General features: G+C 40.7%; 1 protein-coding gene across 2 annotated transcripts in view; it reads right to left on the minus strand.

Moving 5' to 3' along the window:
* Positions 1 to 284: 284 nt before the first annotated feature.
* The window catches only part of DNAJC21 (DnaJ heat shock protein family (Hsp40) member C21), a 32810-nt gene continuing 7012 nt past the window's right edge, over positions 285 to 26082 (minus strand). Inside the window, exons 2-13 of one of the 2 annotated variants that reach the window (XR_003972229.1) lie at positions 25131 to 25224; positions 23547 to 23670; positions 22665 to 22787; positions 21977 to 22281; positions 20949 to 21100; positions 18578 to 18665; positions 15341 to 15499; positions 14639 to 14681; positions 10776 to 10948; positions 5046 to 5121; positions 4144 to 4539; positions 285 to 1278 (exon numbers count right to left, since the gene is read on the minus strand). Coding sequence is in view for 1 of the 2 variants with exons in the window: in XM_030331515.1 (XP_030187375.1) it covers positions 4375 to 4539; positions 5046 to 5121; positions 10776 to 10948; positions 14639 to 14681; positions 15341 to 15499; positions 18578 to 18665; positions 20949 to 21100; positions 21977 to 22281; positions 22665 to 22787; positions 23547 to 23670; positions 25131 to 25224 (1502 nt within the window). In the remaining variant the exon portion in view is untranslated. Of the gene's footprint in view, positions 1279 to 4056; positions 4540 to 5045; positions 5122 to 10775; positions 10949 to 14638; positions 14682 to 15340; positions 15500 to 18577; positions 18666 to 20948; positions 21101 to 21976; positions 22282 to 22664; positions 22788 to 23546; positions 23671 to 25130; positions 25225 to 26082 lie in introns of those variants that run through there. The other variant, XM_030331515.1, reaches the window with a different exon arrangement.

The following is a 26082-nucleotide window of genomic DNA, read 5'->3' on the forward strand; positions in this document are numbered from 1 at the left end:
GGGAGATTTCTCTGGGGTGCAGAGGTAGGTAGTCTGGGGCTCGGAGAGTCCCTCTGAGGCGTCAAGCTCCTGTGCTTTAGTTGCTCTGCCCCGGAAGGACTCGTGGTCCCAGACTGGGCTTAGAGCTCCGGCTGCTACCTCTTCCTGTAAGCCCGCAAGAGGAAGGAATAAAGACATCCCACGCCTTGAAGGGCATGTCCCAAGAGTTGCTCAAATCACTGGCCAGAACTTACTGACACCTAGCTGTCGGGAGGCTGGGAAGATGATCGTTACGTGCTGGGTGGCTTTGTGCCAACGAGAGATCAGAGTTTGAGGGAAGAAGGGGACTGAGAGGCTGTAAAAGCCTCTTCCACCATGTGCTTACAAAACATGCCAGGAGTAAAATGGAGATCTTAAACCCTTCCTCTCCCCTTTCGTGAGGGTGTATTTTCTGCTGGCCAGAAGGGAAACATTAAATCAGAGTTCTGTTTGAAGTATTTCATGAAAATCGGCTTAACAAACCCTCACTACCCACCATCCAGAAATAACAAATGCTAATATTTTCCTCCAGATCTGAGAAAAAAAGGACTCAGATGAGGTCCCTCCTGCTGCCGCACCGATTCCGTTCCTCTCCCTTCTTTTCTGGAGGCGATTACTTTTCTCATCAGTGCTTCCCAGCAAGGTTTCTCTACTTCATAGACAACAACAGTATTTTTAAAAACTTTATAAATGGCATACGTTTCATCTTCTGATCGGCTTATTCTCACCCAACATTTTTTCAACAGCTAGCCACTGATATTACAGATCAAGTTCCCTCATTTTAACTGCTCAATTGTTTGCCCACTTATAAATAGGCCTCAGTTTACCCATTGTCTTGTTCATGGACATTTAAGTATTTTAAAACAATTCAGCTGTGAGCGTCCATGTAGTAATAATGTGCCCTGTACACACACGCAAGGGTCCCTGAGTACTGCTCCTCAAGCTTCAAGGAGGGTAGGAATCCCCTGAGAAATCTTGTTAACAACAGATGGTCACACGGCAAGTCCCGGGCGGAACCTGAGAGCTGCACTCCAGAGAGAGTTCCCAGGTGAAGTCCACACTGCAGCTCTGTGGACTCTGAGAAGGGAGACTCTAGTTATGTGCCCAGGGTCACAGAGCCAAGGGTCACAGGCTATCCATATCTTCAACTTTCACAGACATCATCGAACTGAATCAATTTTACTTCAGAAGAAATCAATTTTCATTTCTTCATCCTAACATTCAATCTTGATCTTGTGAGACTTTTTGCCTTCTGCCGGTCTGAAAGCATGAAACAAAAATTAAGTCATAGTCCTCTGGTTATCAGTAACGATGATCATCTTTTCATATTTTTAAACTATTCAAGTTTTTTCTGTTCAAATTTTTATTCACTTTTCTAATGTGGTCTCGGTGTCATGTGAGGACCCTGGGGATTCCAGACTGGCCCCCAAGGTCCTTCCTTTTCCAATTTCCGACCCATGTGAAGCTCCATTTTCTTCATATATTTTAACCAAACACAGAGCAACAGACCGACTGCAGAAGCCAATTTGAGAATCCGGCTATCTTTCATTAAGCTAGACAAAGAAGTTTTCAGAAATGTTAAGCCAATTCCTCTCATTAAACCTTGAAAGTTCTTTTTCATAACTGTGTAATTTCATAACCTGTACTATTTTTAATACTTTAAAAATTCTTCTATTTTAATTTCTAGGAGAGTAAGTATCAATAGATAGAATCTAAACACACACACACTCTGTGGAGTTCTCAATTTTTAAGTGTGTGAAGAGGTCTTGAGACCAAAAAAGTTTGAGAACTGAGGTATTAATTAATACATGGTTGTCATTTGCTCACTGATTTGTAGGAGGGACTTTTTCATGTATTCTGGATACTAATCCTGTCACTTATACATATTGCAAACAACTTTTCCCAGTCTGAGACTTGTCTTTTTACTCGTGCTGCCTACCATTCTACAAAGAGCTTTCATTTTGATGCAGTTCTATTTTCCCATCGTGTACTTTTGCTAAGTAAGGATACTGCTCCTATTTTGAAACAGAAAAAGTCTCACTGGGCTTTCTAGAGAACCCCAGCTTTGGTGCCACTCAATGAATTACGGAGAGAATATGGGATCTGCCCTAACCCTCTCCTCACAGAACCCGCATTCCATCCATCTTCCACACCTCAACTTATTTCAATCAAGGTGATGGTTACCACTGACCTTTAATGAGATCAATGTAAGGTACGTACGTGCTCGTGTATTTTAGACTATTCTGTTTTCCTTCAGACAAATGAAATATAATGTCTATGATTCACCAAAAATAACCTTTTACCTTCAGCATAATACATGTTGCTGTTTTCCTCTTCAGAAGTAGATTAGTATATAGGAAGGACATTCCCATAAAACTTAATACACATTTAATTCAACTAAATTTAACTAAAAAAGATTCAACGCATTTAAATTCAACATTCTATATAAAGCTTTCGTATTTAGAAAGCACTTTCATAATACTATCTTATCTGCCCTTCGTAATAATCCTGTAAGATAAATGGAGACAATACTATGCTAAGAACTGTTAGAGATGAGGAGAAAGAAATTCAGAGAAGTTAAACAACTGGTCAACATTACATGCATAGGACTACAAATGAGCTCTAACTTTTAATCACAGCTAATGAAGATCCCTTCAAAATCTGGTTGAGTTTTGCCAATCAGAATAAAAGTGGCAAGTAAGCCCTACCAACCCTCAATGAAGCAGAAACCGAACACCTGCATGGTGGTTACAAGCGAAAGCAAGGGAAGTCTGAAGGGCATTTATAGGGCATTTCAAGAGGACTTCACATTTTTAGTGTACATGCGATCAGTATGTCCTCCTGCTCATCAATATTCCTATTCATAATTACAGCCAATCCACCTCGTTCTGTTAGAGGAGGGGGGCATGTTTTCAGATCAAGCCTGGAAGGAAGAGCCCTCTGACCTGGCTGCTATTCTCCCTGAAGGGACAAGAAAAGGACAAGAAACATCAATTAGGAGAAGTTAGTGATAGAAGTTAGAAACAAAAAGGAAAAAAGATAGAGAATCTACTTATGTCTCTAAATGAAGAAGGAAACAATTAAAATACAAATGCATATTTTCAAGTCAAGCACACAGAATGATTGAGCTCAATACTATCCCATGAGACTTCCAGGAAAGTCCTTGCCATCGGAGACTCAGGTTCTAGAGCTCATGCATAATTGAAGATTCCTTCATTTGAGGATTCAAGGACATAAGGAGAGAACTTCGCTCAACAGAAAGTATATATTTTAAGCTAGTGAGTTCAGAGTTACTCTCAAGGCCAATTAGAAGAACTGCCTACTTAATCCATCCTCATCCTAAAATCTGGCTCATTACTGGTCCGTATACTTGACCACACTCACTTTCAACAATTCTCCAGATTTCCTTTGAGTCAATATTCATCTTTGCTATAGAATTCATGGCATAAATATCAGCCCTATGAAAAAACTTTTATTAAAAAGTGTCTTCCATTAAATGATGAAAAAAACAAAATTAAAAACTTTTGTAAATAGTGAAAAAACAAACCCCAAGGCAGAATATCCTTTTTTAAAAAGTTGGTATAAAATCTGAACATCCACCACCTTGATCCATAATGCTTCATGGCTGTCACTGTGTCAAAGAAGGAAGCAACATCTTCATTAATTTGCTTCCACCTCCACAATTTAAATCAGAGCAAAACACCAAAGATCTACCTTACTGATAATTACCTATAAAATCTCAAAGTCAACAGTGACACCTTGAAGAGGTATTAGTCTTGAAATATAACTATGTATGCTCAATTTGTTTCTACCTATCACTGTCCTTGAAGAAAAAAATACAGTAATCAACAATAGATTATTGAGAAATAATTCGAAAGTCAGACTGGAGTCATGTTATCAAGTGGGGAAAAAAAACTCTACGATGATTTTAAAACAATCTGAGTCTTTGACAGATCATGAAGTATAACAATACAAAAGCATTGAATCATGTGAAAATACTATGTGAATTCCACAAAACAAAACAGAAAGGAGCATCTGTATGTGTTAAAATAATTTAATTCTCCCTGTACATTTCTGTTCACATGAGCCAAGAGAAATCAAGAATGCATACTTTACAATATTTACCTGTTTTGAGACATTCAAGTCAATTCAGATGGCAAAGTAGAATTCAACCATTAATGAAATGTTTAAAAATATATATATTAAACGAAAAAATGTTTTTACAAGATAAAAAATAATCTTCCACAATGCAATAAATTGCAGATCACTGAAATTTTAACTGTTTAGATGATTTCAGTTCAGTTTTTGGTTTTAAAATCTAGAAACAATCAAAAAGAAAAAGTGTTGACAGAATTTCTATCTGTTTTTACGTTTCTCTTTCTTGCTTCGACTACTTGTTACACTGTTTAAAGAACATGATGAAGGTGCTCTCGCATGACCTGTGGCCTTCAGATGGTCAAAAAGTTTATTCCGGGATGGAAATTCACTATGGCAGGTTGTACAGCTGATAAGAACATCACTCTGAAGAGAGAAAAAAATACATCAATTAAAGTGTTATTACCTGAGTGCAGTGATTTATGTTTTCACGTTGAGATTAAATATCAAATAATTCAAAATAAAGAACTTTTATCAAAATGGCAGCCACCAAGACAGGCTTCCAAAGAGGCAGCTGTTCTGAGAAGTTAAGTCCCATCAGCCAGCACCATCAACTTTAAAGAGTCCTGAGACATTCAATAGCATGTACCATATGGACCAGGTCAAGGTTTTAGATTTCAAAGTAATGGAAAACAGAACAGTAACTGTTTTAGTACAGTTTGGTATTTCCAATGTGCTTTTTAAAGAAAAACAATGACACACCTATCTATACATTCTACATCCACCAAGAAAAACTGTTGATGGACCCACACCTATATATACAGTAGGTGCAGAAGGGTTCACCAAATACTTATGCCTTCAGAATTAGAATTAAGAATTTAGATTACTTAAACAAGGTCTACTGAAAACATGTCAATATGACTTTGACCTACCACTGCCTGTTGTTCAGCAGGTACTTTGACAGATTTCTTCATATCTTTGGCTTTCTTTCCTTTGGGTTTAGGAGCACTGGAAAATAAATGAAAGAATTCTGTATAATCCAATAATAACGTATCCCCTTTTTTTTTAACGTTTATTTATTTTTGAGACAGAGAGAGAGAGCATGAACGGGGGGAAGGTCAGAGAGAGAGAGAGGGAGACACAGAATCTGAAACAGGCTCCAGGCTCTGAGCTGTCAGCACACAGCCCGACGTGGGGCTCGAACTCACAGACCGTGAGATCATGACCTGAGCCGAAGTCGGACACTCAACCGACTGAGCCACCCAGGCGCCCCAATAACGTATCCCTTTTAATTGTTACCTTGCTCCCAAGAAGATTCAAAAGAGTGACATGCACTTTAAGGGCTAATTCACTAATTTTTATGGCCAACCTAATTAATTTTCACATCTCAAATGAACTGCTTTAAAGAGCAAATTTAGAGATCACATGTGATGTCAAATTTGAGGAGGGAGTTAAGATGGTAGAGTAGTATGTAGATCCTGAGCTCGTCTCGTCCCCAAAAATAAAAAACTAGATCAGCAACAAACCATTTTGAACAACTAGGAAACTGATCTGAGGATTAACACAACAGTAACTTGAGCCACAGAATTAGGCAGGTATGCATTGAGGAGACATGAATTGGGGGAGAGAAAAGCCGTGGAGCATAGGGAGCCGTTTCTGCAGAGAAAGGACAGAAAGGGGGAGAGTGTGGCACAGCAGTATCGTGCAATAAAAGCACTCCCCCGGAAGCAGCTGGAGAGAAAGAGAAAGAGAGAGTGAGAACACTCGCAAAGGACTGAACAGGAAATCTGTTCCCCAAAATTACTGATGGGGAGAAAGAAGGGGGTTTCAATACCATTAGGATTCTATAAACAGTAGAGCACAGAGTCTGAAGTTCTGGACCTCAGTACCTGGCAGTGCTCAGGTGAGGAAGCAGGGTGAATCCCCAGGAGCAGGCAGCAAGGTCTCAGGAGTCTCTGTCCCATACAGGGAGAAGCGGGTCTCCTGCTTAGAGAGCATTTGGTAGAGGGCATACAGCCTCCACACAGGCAAAGGTCCCAGCAGACCCCAGAGAGCAGCCATATTTGCTGATATTGGGACAAAGATGCAGAGTACAGTGAAACCTGGTGCTTGCTGTGTGTTGTGATTTGCCACAACCTCTGAACTTCTGCTGCTGTGCCATCACATGAACGTTTTCTGGGACAAGCCAGCACCCGGCCATTCCTCAGCAAGACCCTCCCTCATAGAGTCGGAGTGGGTCTGAGCCATGGGGGTCTTTGAAGTGCGGGGTTTTGAAACACAACCCCATCTGAGATAAAACTCTGGAGGGAGGTGCTGTCTGGCAGGTGGAGGGCTTGGACACGGACAGGATAGAGGTGGGCTGTGGACGGAGGCCTGAGACAAAGAAGGGGTGCTTGATCATGGGTCAGTGAGAGTACAAAGTTCCTGCTCCAGAGACTAGGAGCTGGGTGAAGCCACTTTCACCTCTCCCATGCAATCCCATGTGTGCTCATGCATGCACGCCATACCAATCCACTCCAGTAAGTTAAGTGGTGCCACATACCGGAGAACGGAGCCATTACACCAACCCCTGCCCAACCACACCATCCAAGCTCATCCCCTAGAAGACCAGCAGAGGTCAAAACCACCTGCTTAGTGTACAGGCTATTAGAAGGTTTCATAGTTTCAGTTTTAGGGAAACTAGATGTAACTTCATTCGGGTTTCAGCTGGTTCATTTATTTGTTTTCTTTGCTTCTATTTTTGCTTAAATTCTGGTTTTTTTCCTTTCTTTTCTTTCTCTTTCTTGGATACCGAAAGAGAAAATTTTATTTCAATTTTTTTTTTACTTTATTTTCTTAAATTTATTATTCTATTTCATTTTCTTTACTTTATTATATTTTAATTTCCAAACTTTTTCTTACATTTTTTTTCCTTTCCCCTTTTTCCCTATTTTATCAAGCTTCTTTCAACATGCAGACTGAAACACACCTAAGGATCTAGCTTCCCTTTATTTTTCTTGTTTTTAAATTTTTCAATTTCAATGTTTTATTTTATTAATTTTTTTTCTTCTTCCAAAATGACAAGATGAAGGAATTCACCCCAAAAGAAAGAACAGGAAGAAACGACAGCCAGGGACTTAATGCAGATAATAAGCAAGATGTCTGAACTAGAATTTAGAACCACGATAATAAGAATACTAGCTGAGGTTGAAAAACACATAGAAGACACCAGAGAATCCCTTTCTGCGGAGATAAAAGAAACAAAATCTAGTCAGGCCAGAATTTAAAATGTTATAATCAAAATGTTATAATCTTGAATGGATGCCACAATGGCAAGGATTGACGAAGCAGAGCAGCTTCACCCAGAAGCTTCAAAGACCGTACTCAAAAGGAAAGCTACAGACCAATTTCCCTTATGAACATGGATGCAAAAATTCCCAAGACACTAGCAAATTGGATCCAACAATACATTAAAAGAATCATTCACCACAATCAAGTAGGATTTATTCTTGGGATGCAGGGCTGGTTCAATATCCGCAAATCAATGTGATACATCACATCAAAAGAAAGGGTAAGAACCACCTGCTAATAACAGCCTCAATGGGGAAAAAATGAGAGCTTTCCCGCTAAGGTCAGGAACACGACAGGGATGTCCGCTCTTGCCACTGTTGTTTAACATAGTGTTGGAAGTCCTGGCCTCAGCAATCAGACAACAAAGAAACAAAAGGCATCCAAATCAGTAAGAAGAAGTCAAACTTTTAATTTACTCTTCACAGATGATATGATACTCTGTGTGAAACACTCAAAAGACTCCACCCACAAACTTCCAGAACTGATCCATGAATTCAGCAAAGTCACAGGATATAAAATCCAATGTACAGACATTGGTTGCATTTCTATACACCAAGAATGAAGCAGCAGAAAGAGAAGTCAAGGAATTGATCCCATTTACAATTGCACCCAAAACCATAAAATACCTATGAATAAACCTAAACAAAGAGGTGAAAAATCCATACACTGCAAACAATAGAAATCTTATGAAAGAAATTGAAGACAACACAAAAATATGGAAAAACATTCCACACTCATGGAATGGAAGAAAAAGTACTGTTAAAATGTTGATACTACCCAAAGCAATCGACATATTCAATGCAATCACAACCAAAATAACACCAGCATTCTTCACAGAGCTAGAACAATCCTAAAATTTGAATGGAATGAGAAAAGACCCTGAATAGCCAAAGCAATCCTGAAAAAAAAAAAAAAAAAAAAAAAAGCAGGAGGTATCACAATTCCAGACTTCAAGCTGTATTACAAAGCTGTAATCATCAAGACAGCATGGTACTGGCACAAAAACAGACACATAGATCAATGGAACAGAATAGAGAACCCAGAAATGGACCCACAGATGTATGGCCAACCAATCTTTGACAAAGCAGGAAAGAAAATCCAATGGAAAAACGACAATCTCTTCGGCAAACGGTGTTGGGAAAACTGGACAGCAACGTGCAAAACAATGAACCTGGACCACTTACACCATACACAAAAATAAACTCAAAATGGATGAAAGAGCTATATATACGACAGGAAGCCATCTATATCCTAGAGAAGAAACCAGGCAACAACCTCTTTGACCTTGGCCTCAGCAACTTCTTAACCGACTGAGCGACCCAGGTGCTCCAGCAACTTCTTACTCAACACGTCTCCAGAGGCAAGAGAAACAAAATCAAAAATGAACTACTGGGATCTCATCAAGCTTAAAAGCTTCTGCACAGCAAAAGAAAACAGCAAAACTAAAAGGCATCGATGGAATGGAAGAAGATATTTGCAAATGACTTATCAGATAAAGGGTTAGGATCCAAAATCTATAAAGAACTTACCAAACTCAACACCCAAAAATCAAATAATTCAGTGAAGAAATGGGCAAAAGACATGAATAGACACTTTTCCAAAGAAGACATCCAGATGACTAACGGACACATGAAAAAATGCTCAACATCACTCATCATCAGGAAAATACAAATTAAAACCACAATGACATAGCACTTCACATCTGTTAAAATGGCTAACATTTAACAACTCAGGCAACAACAGATGTTGGTGAGGATGTGTAGAAAGAGGAACCCTTTTGCACTGCTAGTGGGAATCCAACCTGGTACAGCCACTCTGGAAACAGTGTGGAGGTTCCTCAAAAAATTAAAAATAGAACTACCCTACGACCCAGCAATTGCACTACTAGGTACTTATCCAAAGGATATAGGAGTGCTGATTCGAAGGGGCACATGTACCACAATGTTTATAGCAGCATTATTGACAACAGCCAAAGTACGGAAAGATCCCAAATGTCCATCAACTGATGAATAAAGATGTGGTGTATATACTATACAATGGAATACTACTTGGCAATCAAAAAAAAAAAAAAAGGAAATCTTGCCATTGGCAGCAATATGGATGGAATTAGAGGGTATGATGCTAAGCGAAATTAGAGAAAAGACAAATATCACATGATTTCATTCACATGTGGAATTTAAGAAACAAAACAGATGAACACAGGGGAAGGGAAGAGACAGATCATAAGAGACTTAAATGCAAAGAACAAACTGAGGGTTGCTGGAGGGGTGTTGGGTGGGGAGATGGGTTAAACGGGTGAAGGGCATTCAGGAGGGCACGTGTTGGGATGAGCACTGGGTATTATAAGTAAGTGATGAATCACTAAATTCTATTCTTGAAATCATTATTACACTATATGTTAAGTAACTTGGATTTAAATTTAAAAAATTAATTAAAAAAAAAGATGTGAAAAGTTGACACAAACATTAACGAATTTACTTAAATCAGTTGAAACACAGCTGAAACACTTTACCGGTTTGTGTGGTTCCTCTCCTTCCTTTTCCTACAGCTACAGCCCTAGCCCAGGCCTCTGTCCTGTGTCCCTCACTGACACCCCCTGAATTCCTAAACCCCCAAGTGCACTCACCGCCCCTTCGCTGGTGCTCTGGTGTTCATCGTTTGCAACTCAGGCTCCCACTTTACTGGGTCAACTGAACCCTTTCTCATGGTCCTAGACAGGGACCTGAGGCTACTTACTGTTCAGATCTTTCCTCAAGGAATAAGAAATTAATTCTCTGCTCTAGAGGAACAGAGGATGGAGAGAAGACAAGGCAGGAAGGGGAGGACAAGGAATGCTATCTCCCTTGAGAAGAACCTTCTTCTGGCAGCCACTAAGACCTTGTGCAGCCCCAAAATTCCAGGGCTCCTTCCAGCAGGAAGGCCCCAGGTTGCGGTATAAATCCTAATGACCTGCACTGTGGGGCCAGACTCAGGAGGACCACCGTGAGCATGAAGACACAGTCAGCGATGCTGCAGGCAAGCAGGGTGCGGCCTCATCAGGAGCCTTGTTCTCACTTGAGTGCCAAAGATTACAGATTCAGGACAAAATAAGACCCCAACAGGATGAAAACTGGATCAAAGAGACTTTCTGATTTGGGCCATATTGCTGAAATGTCCGTGAGCCCATTCCTCCAGTATCCTCTTTCCCACATGCTGCACCTGTCTGTCTGGGTAACGTGGAAGTCACGGATATACATGATCTACTTCGTAACTGCGGGCAGGATGTTATATGATCTATGGGAAGGCATTCTTACCACCAACGTTAATTAGAAAACACCATCAACTTGACTTACTTTTTAGCTTCACTTTTAGGGTCATCACATCGTTCAACAGTCTCAGTGGCACTGATGTTTTCTTGGGGACTACATTCGAATTCTTTGGCATGGTCTTGATTTAAGTTGGTATCTTCTGACTCAACCTTTACTCCTTCTCCAGTTCCATTTTCATTGAAATTATCATCATAATTCTAGGTCATAAAACATATATGCATTAAAAAATAAATAATAATCCCAGCTTCTTATGTTGCCAAATAGTTATAATCAATTATAAGGTCCTGTGCACTCTGGAGGAGCATATCTTCAGGAAATAAAAAGGAGAAACAGCTAGCAATTTAAAACATTAGGGATGAAGGATGCTGGGGTTGCTCAGTCGGTTGAGCGTCTGACTCTTGATTTCAGCTCAGGTCATGATCTCATGGTTCATGGGACTAAACCGACGGTGCTGAGCCTGCCTGGGATTCTCTCTCTCTCCCTCTCTCTCTGCCTCTTCCCAGTTCGTGCTCTCTCAAAGTAAATAAATAAACTTAAAAAAAAAAAAAAACCAACACAAAAAACACGAATGGTCATTACAGCAATATTAAACTAGGGAAAAACTGGAAACAATCCATATGTTCATTAAGTGAATGGTTGAATATATGAAGGGAATGATGAAGCTCTTAAAAAATCACGTTTGCAAAGTTACCGATTCAATTTTGTAGAAAAATACAACCTATTAGCAGAAATGTAAAAGAGAAAATTGTATATAATGTCTGGTTATAATTTAATTCAATAGTAAGTAATATCTATAGGCAGAATTAGGGATGATATTTATCGTTTTCTGGTATCCAGATGATCTGCAATGAGCAACTATTACTTTTTTTTGAGAGAGAGACACAGAGAGAGCAAGCAAGTGGGGAAAGGGCAAAGGAAGACAGAATACTAAGCAGGCTCCACACCCAGCAAAGCCCCATGTAGGGCTTGATCTCATGACTGTGAGATCCTGACCTGAGCCAAAATCAAGAGTCAGACACTTAACCGACTGAGCCACCCAGGTGCCCCAACTATTACTTTTATAGTTATAAAAGAAAAAAGAAAAAAAACAAAATAAGCATTATAAAAAGAGACAAAACTTGGCAAACAAATCCTCACTAAGTGCAACTGTGCTTTGTTTTTTCTTTATTCTTGACTGAGACAGAGAGAGAAAGAGAGCGCACAATTGCGGGAGAGGCAGAGAGAAATGGAGAGAGAGAAAATCCCAAGCAGGCCCAGCACTGACAGCACAGTCCCATGTGGGGCTCCATGTCACAACCAGTGGGATCATGACCTGAGCTGAAATCAAGAGTCTGACCCTTAACTTGACTGAGCCACCCAGGCACCCCTGCAACTGTGTTTTTTTGTTGTTCTGGTTTGAGGCAACATTTTGCCACATTTGCTCTCCCCTATCCCTTCCTGTGGGTCTCTGAACACACACTTTCCCCCACCCCAGAACTATGAAAGTAAGTTGCAGGCGGATATCATGACACTTCACCATGTATCTTGTAAGAACAAAAACATGCTCCTACATTTCCACACTACCCTCTTCATACTGAAGACCTTAGCACTGATGGTATCTGCTACATAAGCCATATTCACAACCCAATAATGTCCTTTCCTTGTGAGCCCCAAGAGGGGCTAGAGTCAAGGACCACACGTTGTGCTTAGTTGTCGTATCTCTTTAATCTCCTTTACTCTAGAACCAGAGCCCTACTTTTTTCTCTTCTTTTCTTTTTTGGTCTTTCATGATATTGACAATTGGATGGCTGCTTTGTTCCCACAGTTTGGCTTTGCCTGTTTCCTCATGATTAGACTCAGGTCACACATTTCTAGTAATAATATTACTACCAAAATGTCTACTAAGTACAGTTCAAGATTTTTTTATCTTGTAGTTAATTTTGTCTTTAGAACGTGTCTCATGGAGGGTGTCAGAGTACTGTGTTCAAAAGTTACTTGGATTCCTCCTTTCTGTCAGCCAGGGCCATTTGTTCACATTCAATCTCAGTTTTCTGGGTTTTCCTTCACAATCTTGTTGGCTCATGCTGTTTTCTTTTTCTGACCATACGGAAAACTTTTCCAGTCTGACGCCTCCTGATTCTCTGTATTTGCTGCCTCCTGCTCTTCAATCTACCAGTTCACGTCTCTGTGCTACCCTCCCATCAGAAAGAACTGCGAAAACATCAGGAAAAATACTACATAAAACTAGGTCTGAACTGGGGCTTTCTTCCCGATAGAGTGAGAAATCAACACGAGGTATTAGTATAAAGAAACACAGCTTTGGAGAGGAAAAATGGGGTAGTAAACAAAGCATTTCCATTGGTAAGAATATAAAGATACGTGTGTCTATTACGGCAATCTATAGGACTTAGCCTTCATGATTCAAGACAAGGTAGGTTTGGCTTAGGTATAAATCCCTCGTTTTGTCCTTATTCTAGTAGTTTTGGCACACACAAAGGCCAGGGGAAGTGTTCTAATAACTGTAATCTTTGGGTGGAAGATGAGTCATTTTATGAAGGAACATACAACTTGCTATGTGGTTTTATAATTGAAGCAAAAGTTCCAAGTCACAAATTTTAACAGTGATTAATTCACATGTCACGTATCATTTCTGGAACATAAAACAAAAATTTTCAAACATATTACCATTTAAATAGATAAGCCAAATCTAAAGTTTTATGAAAAATTATTAATGTGTTAACTATGTTTTCTTAAAAATATTTTCAGCTTTTGGGGCGCCTGGGTGGCTCAGTTGGTTAAGCATTTGACTCTTGATTTGGGCTCAAGTCATGATCTCACAGTTATTGAGTTTAAGCCCCACATCGGGCTCTGCACTGCCAGTGCAGAGCCTGCTTGGGATCCTCTCTCTGCCCCTCCCCTGCTTGCACTCATGCATGCTCTCTCTCTCAAAATAAACATTTAAAAAATACATATTAGAAAATATTTTCAGTTTTCAAAAAGAACTATAACATTTAAAACCTAATATAAACTAACAGAATTAGATTATATTAAAATAGCATAGGAATCAATTCTATTCCCTTTAGACCCACCAAGTATCCTTAGTAAAATGGACAAGCCCCCTTTTTATACATCCCTAGGACTGTTATGCATATGTAACAACATAATAACCTTTTATTTTAAAATATTTTAAAAATGTTTATCTGAAAGCGAGAGTGGGGAAGGGGCAGAGAGGGAGAAAGAGAATCCCAAGCAGGCTCCACTCTGTCAGCTCCAAGCCCAATGCAGGGCTCAATCTCATGACCCTGAGATTATGACCTGAGCCAAAATCAAGAGTCTGACACTTAACCGACTAAGCCACTCAGGTGCCACAATTTAAAAATATTCATAAAAGAGACTGGATTCAGATGTCAGGGGTGAAATATTTAAATGATTTAAATTTCTGAATAATATTAAGAAACATTTTTTTCAAGAATCACAATCATTACACGTCTAACCAAATATTCCTTTTACAAAATTTCACTTATGTTGTCGGAAAAAGAAACTTAGATATACAATAACCAAACCTCAGATTTTCACATATTTCTGGTTTTAATTGTTGTCCTCATCTAAAAACCCAGTCATCACACGTCCCAATATTTTTTAAATATGATCACTCAGCTAATTACTATTAGGGAATTAATTCCACTTGACAAATTTTAAAACACATTGACACAGAAATTAAGTAAATTAGCTACATGCATATTAATGGAGAAAAAGGGATGACAAAAGAAAATATTTTCAATTCCCTTCAATCCATTTTATAACCAACAAAATTATACTGAAAGTCCCTCTCCTTAAAGCAGACTCTACTGAGTAAACAAAAGCACTCTATCTTTAAATTTGATATTCAATAAAACTTTTCAACATACCTGTGCTGGTTTCTGTTTCTTTTTCTTCTGTTTTTTAGAAAGCCTGTGAACAAATATGAATCAAAACGTCAAATACTTAACTCTGTGACTACCTGCTAAATGAAAAAAAAAAAAATACTACAACACTACTGATACAGAGAGAAGTAAAATACTAAAAGTATTTAATACTATAAGATATTAAAAAGAAAACATTCACATTATCATTTTAGAAAATTGTAACAGTGGTTCCACTGACAGTAATTAACATGTCAATTACCTAGGTATAAAACTGCTTTTAACAGTCAAAAAAACTCTATATAAACTATTCTTTCTTTTTTTTTTTTAACGTTTATTTATTTTTGGGACAGAGAGAGACAGAGCATGAACGGGGGAGGGGCAGAGAGAGAGGGAGACACAGAATCGGAAACAGGCTCCAGGCTCTGAGCCATCAGCCCAGAGCCTGACGCGGGGCTCGAACTCACGGACCGCGAGATCATGACCTGGCTGAAGTCGGACGCTTATCCGACTGCGCCACCCAGGCGCCCCTATATAAACTATTCTTGACATCATGCTTTACCCATTTCAATTTTGTAAGTTCCCTTAAGTAGAAAAACATGTGGAAAATACTAGCGTAACAGAATAACTTCTTTCAGATAAGACAGCATTTAAGTGCAATCTCATCTCTAACATTATAAGTATGTTTAATAACATTTTTAGAAGTACTTTTGTTTTGGTGCATCTTCTAGATCGTCTTCAGAATTGGCATTCAACGGATTTTCATCAGTTTGAGGTCCTGAGAAATTTTCTTCCTCCTCCTCCAACTGTTGTTTTAACAAGGCAACCATTTCCCGATGCTTCTTTGATTTTTCATGATTCCTCATACTGAAATAACAATCTGTTGTAAGTAACTGCAAGAGAAGTCACATGTGCCCAAATATGTGGCTGAATATGTGCAACCACGTTAAAATTTATTTTTCCAAGTAAGCAAACTATTGGTGATACCAGAGAGAGAACCAGAAAGACCGTGTCAGGACCTGTCAGGCAGTAGTTGTTTTTCCCTGTATCCAGTATTTCCCCTCCAGATGTCCTTCTATCTACAGATTTTCTTCAAAAAAAAATTTTTTTTGGGGGGGGGGTGTCAAATTCTATTATTTTAATTTTCCAGTCCTTAAGATTCAAGTCTTCCCCACCATTTCCTCCTAATCACCGAGTATCTGCCAAGCGCTGACACCGTTCCAGAGCGTGCTGTGGGCTTCGAGAGATCCTGGGAAATTATAGGACGACATTCAACTTAAAAAGGAAGGCCCCTTGGGTTATGACGTGAAGGCTTGAAGTACAAGAGTAGTTCACCTCTTTTTGCTTTTATCAGTAACTTTCACCTCCTCCAGAGGGCTCTCCCTCCTCACTCCTACCATCCTAAGTGTGAGTTCACACACACCTGTCCTCCTCTGCCTAAAACTCCACGAGCCGCGTCTCTTTCAGTGCATCTGTGGACCACTAAGTAACACTTCACAAAACTGAGTTGACAACACTGAAGTACCGAGTTGTTAGATGAACAAGAAAAGTGGGAAACTATGTCACTATCAACTTCATCTCATTTGTTCAGAGTTGTGGTTTTCTAGTTTGAGTTGCTACTCTTCCTCTCCACTAAAATTCTCCTTCAGACCATGTTTCCTTGGAGAAATTGGAACATCTTGTACCAGAAGGTAAGTGCTCAAAAGAACGCCTGGGATGTTCTTCAAGGAGCCACCTTGAAGGAACTCTCACTAACCATATCTGGAAAAGTTTGAGCATGAAAAGTACAGTAATAAATTATAAAACACTGAAAAAAATTCACAAATTCATACTGATAATAGACAGAGGAAAGGCAGGGCTCTTATTATAGCAGAAGACCAAATGAGGACTAATAATATAGCAGGAGCACTGGTACCAGAAAAGCCCCCTTTTGGGACCATTACGGTGGCAACTGGTACAAGGTAACATCATCAATGAATGCCAAATCTAGAAAATTGTGATAAGGAGCAATATATTTGCCTAACTTTAACTGGTTATTTTTGCGAGAGAGTGTGTGAGAGTGGGGGAGGGGCAGGAAGAGGGAGACAGAATCCCGAGCAGGCTCTTCAGTGTCTGCAGAGACCGATGCAGGCTCGAACTCATGAACCGTGAGATCGTGACTTTAGCTGAAGTCACTCAACCAACTGAGCCACCCCAGTGCTCAGATACTTGCCTACTTTAAAGTATCTCAGATAAACATCCTATAAGGTAAAATCTATTGCAAGGGAAAAATACACTAACTCTACAGAGTAAAAATTAGACAATGCCTGGACTGGGTGATCAAAATCATTACCACAAGGCTAGACAGACATCAGATGCCTCCAGAAAGGAAACCCTGAGAGCAACACAACATGTCTATGTGGTATTCCAGCTGGAGATACACAACTTGAAACTAATCATGAGGAGACAGACAAACTCAAAACGATAAATACTCTAATAAAAAAATATTTTAAAGGGCCAGTATACTGCAGTAACAATGGCATAGACAAGGGAACTGGCCCAGATTAAACAAGACTACCTAAATAAATGCAACACATGATCCTAAACTGGATTCTGTGCTGAAGTAGAAAAGAAACTGTACAGGACACTAACACAGATCTACTGCTGAAAGTGGAGTACAGGCCAGTAAAGGAAAGGGAAGCAGTATCAATGTTACAAACTTCCTGAAGTTGACAGATGTACTGTGACCACGTAACAGAATATACTTATTCTTAAGGAACATGTACTGAAGTACTGAAAGGTAAAAGAGCATTATGGATGTAACCTGCTCTCAAATTAGTCAGGCAAAACCTGTGTGTGTAGAGTGGGGGAGGGGGGAGAGAAAGGGAGAAAGGGAGGGAGGGAGGGAGAGAATCGTTAAAGCAAATGGGGCAAAATGTTAGCAACAGGTGAATTGGGTGCTCAATATCTATTCTTGCGACTTGCCTGTAAGTTTGACATTATTTTCGAGTGAAAAATAACTTTTTAGGGTGGCTCAGTCAGTTATGCGTTCGATTCTTGATTTTGGCTCAGGTCATCATCTCACGGTTTGTGAATTCGAGCCTCACGTCGGGCTCTGTGCTGACAGCACCCAGCCTGCTTGGGATTCTCTCTCTCCCCCTCTCTCTGCCCCTTCCATGTGCTCGCTCTCACTCTCAAAATAAACTTAAAAAAATTATTTTAAAAAATCTGTTTACAAAAATAATTTTCCAAATCTCCTCACTGCTGCTTTTGTTTTCTTGCTTGTTTCTAACTCTCCTGCCCTTGCCACTTCTCTCGCCACTCTACCATTTCTCCCTTCCCTTGGGGTTACACACCAACACCCTTGATGACCCCACACCACCACTGCCATCCTTTCGTCTCCTTTCTCCTTCACTGCGTGTGTTTTGTTTCTTTGTCCCTTGCTGCCTCTACTTTCATTTTCTGCCCTGGTCCCCCCCGCCCTTTATAATAGAATCCTTTCAAACATTTCTCTTTTCCTCGCTGTTCCCCAAAGGCAGAGTCCTTCCGCTTCAGCAGATATGGTCTAGGCAGGACACGTTCCTACGTTGGCAGCAATGGCCCGCACAGGAGCGTGAGGGCGGGAAGGGAGTCTGCCTGCAACAGCAGAGATTAGCTTTGGTCTAGATTGGCTTCTGGTTGTCCGTGTGACTATGCCTTCTTTGTCACAACAAGCAACATTTCTTTCTGGAGACGCATCCATGTTTTAAAAAGCAGCTATTACACAGGAATACTGGCGTGAATGAGAATCAGTACAACATGCTTAACTGCTGGTACAGATCCTTCTTCCTCCTCTGTTAGACAGAAACCCCCCAAGAAGACATGGGAGGGCTGGTGTCCAACTGCCACAAGCACTTTCTCTTTAGGACTTTCAGAGTTACACTTCACCCTCAGAAGAAAAGGGGAGTTTAAAGATATTAAACGTACGCCTTTTCCGTCTTGAAAGATTTGTCACACGCTGGGCAGTAAAGGTCATCGTACAGCTCAGCATCCTCGACCTCATCACTGTCTCTACCTACAAGAGGGAAGCCGGCAGTAAGAATCCTGGCTGAGTAGAACACAGATCTAAAACATCTCTTTAGTAACCATCTAACATCACACACAAATTAGAAACTGCATTTCCGGAGACAAAACAATGTTACTAGCATATGATTACTATCTATCTATCTATCTATCTATCTATCTATCTATCTATCTATCTAGAGGGTGCAAGAGAGAGTAGAGAGAATCCCACAAAAGGCAGAGGAGGGGTAAAGAAGAGGAGGGGGGAGAGAGAGAGAGGGAGAGGGAGGGAGGGAGGGAGGGAGGGGGGGAGAGAGAGAGAGAGAATGGGAGGGAGGGAGGGAAAGAGAAAGAAGCAGAGCTCACCTGGGGCTCATGTTATTTTTTTTTTAACCCAAAGCCGGGCACAAGCTCACCCAAAACAGAGCTCGAATTCACCAACCGTGAGATCATGACGTGAGTCGAAGTCAGATGCTTAACTACTGAGCCACCCAGGTGCCTAGGACTTGATTACCTTTTAAAAGCAGCCCTGAATTATAAGGGAAGGCTTCCAAATAAACCATTTTATCTTTCAAGTTCTTCTCACAAATACACTGAAAAGACTCAAAATCTTCTCAAAGTTCTCAGTATGAGCTAAGTTCAGAAAACCAAATGCCGCTTTCATGGTTTTACCACAAAGAAGTTTTTTCAACAAAGGTTTTTTAGTTTACTTCTTGAGCAAGATTTGATGCAAACACATTTATAACTGTAACCTACTCTTAACTGCTTCAATAAACTTAAGCTTATAACACTCCATCGTTATTTGACAGGCTGGTCATAAAATAGCATATTACATGTAAACTTTAGCACGTCCTTACACTCTGTTTTTTCATAAGCTTAGGGCTTTATTACAATAAATAATTACTACCAATACAGTTCGCAAAATCTAAGCAACTATAACACTGAATTCAAAGTCTTTGAAAAATCCCATAATCTATCTTTATAAGGAATAAAACAAGTAACTTGACTGCTACTGAGATCAATAAATGAGATCATGCAATGAGACCAATAAAGATCCCAAGGTACTCTTCTATAGTCTACATTTTGATTCTTTATATATAGGTGATGTGAATATGATTTTGAAGGACATTCTCACTGAAATCATAAATGATCAAAACACATCCTAATATTAACATTTAGCAAATAGTATCATTGTCCAATTCCCTGTACCCTGTCAATATATCGTGTAAATGAAATAACCTTTGATTAATCAAATATTTAATAAAGATTGTTGGATTTGAAGTCAAAATCTGGATCTATAAATGGCCATATGTTCTCAGGCCTATGTCCTAGCTTCTCAGTCTTAGTTTCCGCTTCAGTAAAACTGCTATCATTTTATGAGCAAAACGTACATTTAAAGGGTATTGTGTGAGGATCAAGCACACTCTTGTAATATAAAAGCACTTCAAAAATTATAAAATTCTACCTAATCATGCCACCTCACGTTTATAGACTGCTTTACAATTTTCAAGAGACTTTCACACATACTACTTCTAAGTCATTAATAAAACATTTCACTTCCTGCTCATTTTGAGTAAATAAAAATCCACCATTTTATCATTTGGGCTACCCACGTGTAGGTAAGGTGAAACTGACTAAGCTGTGTGTAGATCATTCCACGTTATTTCTCGTGGAGCAGCTAGAGACCATGCGGAAGGTCAGGTACTCTCAAGGCCTAACCTTGCCTTTCACGGCAGTCACGTCCCTTGTGCTGTAACGAGAGAGGCACCGAAATGACACACTACAGCACACCAGGGGGAGACCCTCAACAAAGTGAGAAATGAGAGGAAGAATTTATATAGCTCACAGAGGCTCCTGTACAACATTAGTTTTTCTGGGAAGAGGTGATGTTAAAACTTGACCTACTGCGAGCTTCCCTGCAGTTTTTAAGTAACCAGCAGTCACACCTGTCACTGTGCCCACTTGGCAGATCATGTATGCAGTCAGAAGCACAAACTGTTCAAAACACGGCCAGAAAAGAGTTTACTAATCAAATTATAGGGATCGGACTACTTCAGTGGACTACCTTTGCTTGGCCTATACTGGACTGTTTTTCATCTGAATTATCTGCCACCTTTAAAAACTGGAAGACGTCACATAAAAGTCAGGATTTCCAGCTCTGCTTAAAAAGCAGACGGGCATGAAAACACCAGCCACAGCTGACTGGAACTCCGAGGTCTCCAGGTTTGCATCTGTTCTCCTTTCATCCGCGCATAAAAACATTTACTTTCTAAAGTTTCTTAACGAATGAAGTTACCATCGTGCCCGTCTCTGAGCTCAGGCCCCTCCATTTCATCTTCGGCTGAGCCGTCTCCAAACTCCTTCTCGTAGCGCGCCTCCATCTCCTTGAGCTCCCTCTCCAGGTCGGCCGTGGTCATCCAGCTCTGTTCCTTGTACTGGCCAGCCAGTCTAGACACACAGCATAGTCTCTCACTCAGAAGCAGGTCTGCACACGGTTCTACTTGCTCTTTGGGCTGACAATCCATCCCCCAGAGAGCTCCTTCCTCCCAAGCCGTCAGCACTTCCACACTTTTAAAACCTGGGCTTAGTTCCAGCGGGGGCAAAGTCACTGATCTGTTCTGTTATGTGCTTATGTGATTCAAACTGCTTATTAGATGATGGGCTTTGAAACCTAGAACTCTCAGCAAGTTATTAAAAGTCTTGAGGTACTTTGAAATTCTAAGTGTCAAGTAAAGTGCTAATTTTCCAAAGATGAAGGGTGGGGTGGGTAGAATTGGAGAAGTGAGTAATTTTTAGAAGAATGCTCTGGACCCGATGCTCTCGCGCTAACTCACAAACTTTACAGGCACAAGAATGAACTACATATCTGGAGTACACCGACAGACACAGCATCGCAGTGGGGTGCAAAGCCAGGGCCCTGCACAGACTTCTCGGGCCCAATTCCTGCCTGTGTGACTTCCCGGCTATGGGATCCTGGACCTCTCTGCCTCACTCCCTCAAAGGAACAAGGCTCAAAACCAGAACCTACTTTGCAGATCTGCTGTGAGAAAAGAGCTTAGAACAGGGCCTTGCACGGAGCAAGAATTCAAATTAAGAGTCATTATCATTACATCTCACAAGTGTCTGCAAAGGATCTGAAGAATAAAGGGATTCAAAAGAAATACATTTTCATGGTAGATGAAAAACTGTCAACACCAGGATTTAAAAAAACAAGACAAAGCCAGGATGACGATCTGGCCCCCTCTCCCCCTGGAAAGCACCCATCAGGTCTGGCCCCACACCTCTGCCTGGAAAGGGCCCCGCCACGCATCCCGCATCCCGTACTTGGCCTGCTTTAGCTTCTGCTGCCGCCTCATCTCCTCGGCCTTCCGCGCCTTCTCCGCGTTCTGTTCCTCCACGAGTTTCCGATGCGCCTGCACTCTTTTATCTCTCTTCCGGATGAAAGCTACCAGCTGGCGCACAAGCTCGTTCTTCTCCTTCCTTGCTTTGTCGCGGATCTTTTTGTTTTCTTTTTCCATGGCTCGCTTCTCCCAGCGGTTTGAAGCTTGTCGTGTATCATATTCTTCCTTCCAAGCAAAGTTCTTTTGAGTGCAGAAACTCTGCCAGTAAGCGTAGAAAGGATGGACTACCTAGAGACAAAGAAAACAAGTCAAATGCCGTGGTGTAAGATTTTTTCCTTCAGTGAGGCAGCAAAAATCAGTGACACTAAACATCTTTTTCATATACATAACATCACTACTAATCCATGGAGAAAACAATCCTTTTAAGGCTTTACAGAATAAATCCCTCTCCAGAACAAACTGAAGGAGGCAATTAATGGGATGGGACCACGCTCAATAAACAGGGAAAAGTAAAAACGGAGGCTGTGAGGGAGCTGAAAGCCCCTCTAGAAGGAGAGAGGAAGAAAGTTACAGCACAGGACCCAGAACTAGGAACCCGTCTTTTTAAATGGGGGGGGGGGGAGACACTAATAAAATGCTAATTATAAAATGGCAATGCAATCTTCTTTTACCGTGTCATAGTCACTCTGAGAGTCTCCAAAAGTTGGGAAATCCTCCATATCCTCTTCTAACACGGATTCTCGTTCTTCCTTCGCAATCATTTCAAAAACGTTACGATACACTGTGTAAAAGCCCTAAAAAACAGTAGCAGAAACACAAATTCTTAACACTTTTCTGTCTGATCACAGAATAAGATTTTAAAATGTAACATGAAAGGGCCCCTGGATGGCTCGGTCGGTTGGGCGTCTGCCTTCGGCTCAGGTCATGATCTCATGGTCTGTGAGTTCAAGCCCCGGGTCGGGCTCTGTGCTGACAGCTCAGAGCCTGGAGCCTGCTTCAGATTCTGTGTCTCCCTCTCTCTCTGACCCTCCCCCGTTCATGTTCTGTCTCTGTCTCAAAAATAAATAAACATTAAAAAAAAAATTTAAAAAAAATTAAATGTAACACGAAAACCTTTAATGTTAAGGAAATTACAGACCCGAGCTCTGTCACCGCAAGAACATTTAGGTTTCAACTGGAGGTTTTCATATGCTGACAGTTTAAATATGAAGCCAATGTGTTTTCAGTTTCCAAAATGAACACTGCTTCACCTGTTATAATTTTAAGAATTCTCTTTGTGGGACGCATGGGTGGCTCAGTCAGTTAAGTGTCCGACTCTTGGTCTCGGCTCAGGTCATGAATCTCGTAGTTCATGGGTCTGAGCCCCACGCAGGACTCTGAGCTGACAGTGTGGAGCCTGCTTGGGATTCTGTCTCCCACTCTCTCTGCCCCTCCCCCACTCATGCACATGTCTCTCTCAAAATAAATACGCTTCAAAAAGACAAAGGGAATTCTCTTTATGTTTGAAAGTCTTGCGCTTGATACAAAATTAAGAGTGAGTTCACTTATTTTACCTTTTCATCATCTCCATAACCAGAGTAACAGGTAACAGTGAAATAGTGAAGCAAATCTAAGCTGTCATCTTGATATTCTCCATCAAGCCCACCTTTCAGTAGAGCCTCTCTATGATTATCATACCTAAACAAACAAAACAAATTAGCATCATCAGTGAGTGCTGAGTAAGAATTCAGAAGGACTCCTTACTCTGAAGTAGGCCAAATATTATTATTATTATACATTTTATTATGTCCAGTCCACAACTGAAAAAAATTTTTTTAAATATCAACATGAAAAGAATAATCTTTCACAAAACTGCTGATTAAAACTATGACTGCAACTTCTAATATGCCTCAGGCATTACACAGTACTAGTCCATCCAAACGATGGAATTTAACAAGCCAGGGAATTCCCAGGACACTCCCAGAAAAGCAGCTGCATTTTACTAAAGTCAGCACTGGACATAACCTGCTCTATAGACTCCTTATACATTCGTGATCAGATCTACCACCAACATCGACCAGAACAAGACTCTTTGTAGGGTTATGTAAACAGTCTAGGAGCTTCACACACACACAATCACTCTTTATGATAACTCTGTAACGTTAGTTCTTACCCCTAAAGATAGAAGAAGAAATTGAAGCTCAGCGATATTTAATAACTTGCTGTCCATCATCACAAACCCAATAAGTGGCAAAGCTCAGGCCTCCTGCAACCGAAGGGCTGTGCTCCCAGCCACAGTGCAGCCAGGCCTGCAGGCAGCAAGACTGTTAATAGACAGGGGCTTCAGAAGAAAGGACAAGAGAGTCCTTAGGACAAGGAGAAGAGCACAGAGCCAAGGAAGTCAGGAAAGAATTTAAGCATTCTCTAAGGCCAGATCTCCAAATTCTTAGGGAGGAGAAACACGTAGGAGATTCTCTCTGATTTTTACATAAAAGACAATTTGTGACGATTTTTCTTTACAGCCTTTCTCCCTGACAGCCAGCCGTGCGCTGTACGTTTTTTAACACACAGAAGACTCCCACAACAGCACCGAACCCCCAGGTGCTCTTCGGAACAGCAGGCTCTTACACAGTTACGTCGGGGCTTAAAACCTATTCCTTTGTAGCAAAGAGTTCATCAAGGATCTGAAAACTCAACTTTAAACACAGAAATTCTTGTATCAGGTCAGCGTAAGTAAAAGTATCCATCATAGATGTAGTAGCTTAACTCAATTTCTTCATATGAAGTAGTTCTTAGAGAAGCCTTGCAATTCTTGCATTGACACATATTTGTTTTTTCAGGACAAGTCAATATGCTTGTCCAACACCAGTAAGTTTGTCACACACCAAAGAGATCCTCAATGAGAAGTTACGTCACTGGTATCAAAGTCAAATCCGTTTAATATTGCCAAACTTTGTCCCATCACCCATAAAATGAATCACCTCTAAGGTTCCTTCAACCTTAATACTACATTTTATATAACGAATAGCTGAGAGACGCCTCAGAACACACCGAAACATCTAACGTCCACGTTTATATGTGATGTATTTTTTAAATCCTCTACTGATCACTCCTTCCAAGAAAACACACTAAGATAAGAGGGACAGTGTGACGCTCACCATGCTCTTTCCTGAGGGTCACTCAACACGTCGTACGCTGCTTGGATTAACTTAAATTGTTCAGCTGCTTCTGCGGCATTATCCAGATTCTTATCTGTTAAAATAAAGTCACAGATATTTAGACATCAAACAAGTACAGGACAGTATCTGAAAGGGACCTCTTTCATCACAAATGTCATAAACAGATGAGGCGTGTACAAAACAAAGGAAAACAACCAGGGAAAGGCCAAGAGACCTGGGGGAGAGTTGATAATCAGAATCTGTGAGAAGTATCTACTTGAGTGGAAATTTCATGCTTTCCCCTCAGCCGTGGTGCATCCCTGAGTACTCAAACTGGATAGCCACCAGCAGAAAACCCTGACTAGTACACATTTTTAGAAAAAGCAAAACATATATATCAAACCAGTTACAGACAACTTACTTAGTATTATGTTTACTCTTCACACTGTTTTTCTTTCTCATCAACATATATCAAAATAAACCTCATAAAGCTTTAAAATATATATACTAAATATTCTTCCCTTAGCTGTGCTTCCTTAACTACAGAATTCAGGGAACATCTTTGCCTCAGGGAGGTGGCCAGCTTGTAAGACGGCCTCCAAGGGCCCCCAAGGATCCCCAGCTCCCGGCATTCACACCCTGTGTAGTCCCCTCACAGGTCACCAGGGGTGGTCTGTGTGACCAACAGTGGGCAGCAGAAAGGATGACAGCATGGTAAGTTACTTCTGAGATTAGTTTAAAAAAGACTGCAGTTTCCATCTTGGACTCTTGCTCTGTCTTGGGTCACTCTGGGAGTAGCCGGATGCCACAGCATGAGGACACTCAGGTGGCCCACGTGGAGAATGGAGGCCTGTGGCCCGTAGCCAGCAAGGAAAGGAGGCGTGCCAATACCATGTGAGATTGAAAGTGGGTTTTCCCACTGAAGATATGACCTCATGAGAAACCCTGAGCC

The sequence above is a fragment of the Lynx canadensis genome, chromosome A1 (genome assembly GCF_007474595.2).
Source record: "Lynx canadensis isolate LIC74 chromosome A1, mLynCan4.pri.v2, whole genome shotgun sequence".
NCBI classification, from domain to species: Eukaryota; Metazoa; Chordata; class Mammalia; order Carnivora; family Felidae; genus Lynx; species Lynx canadensis.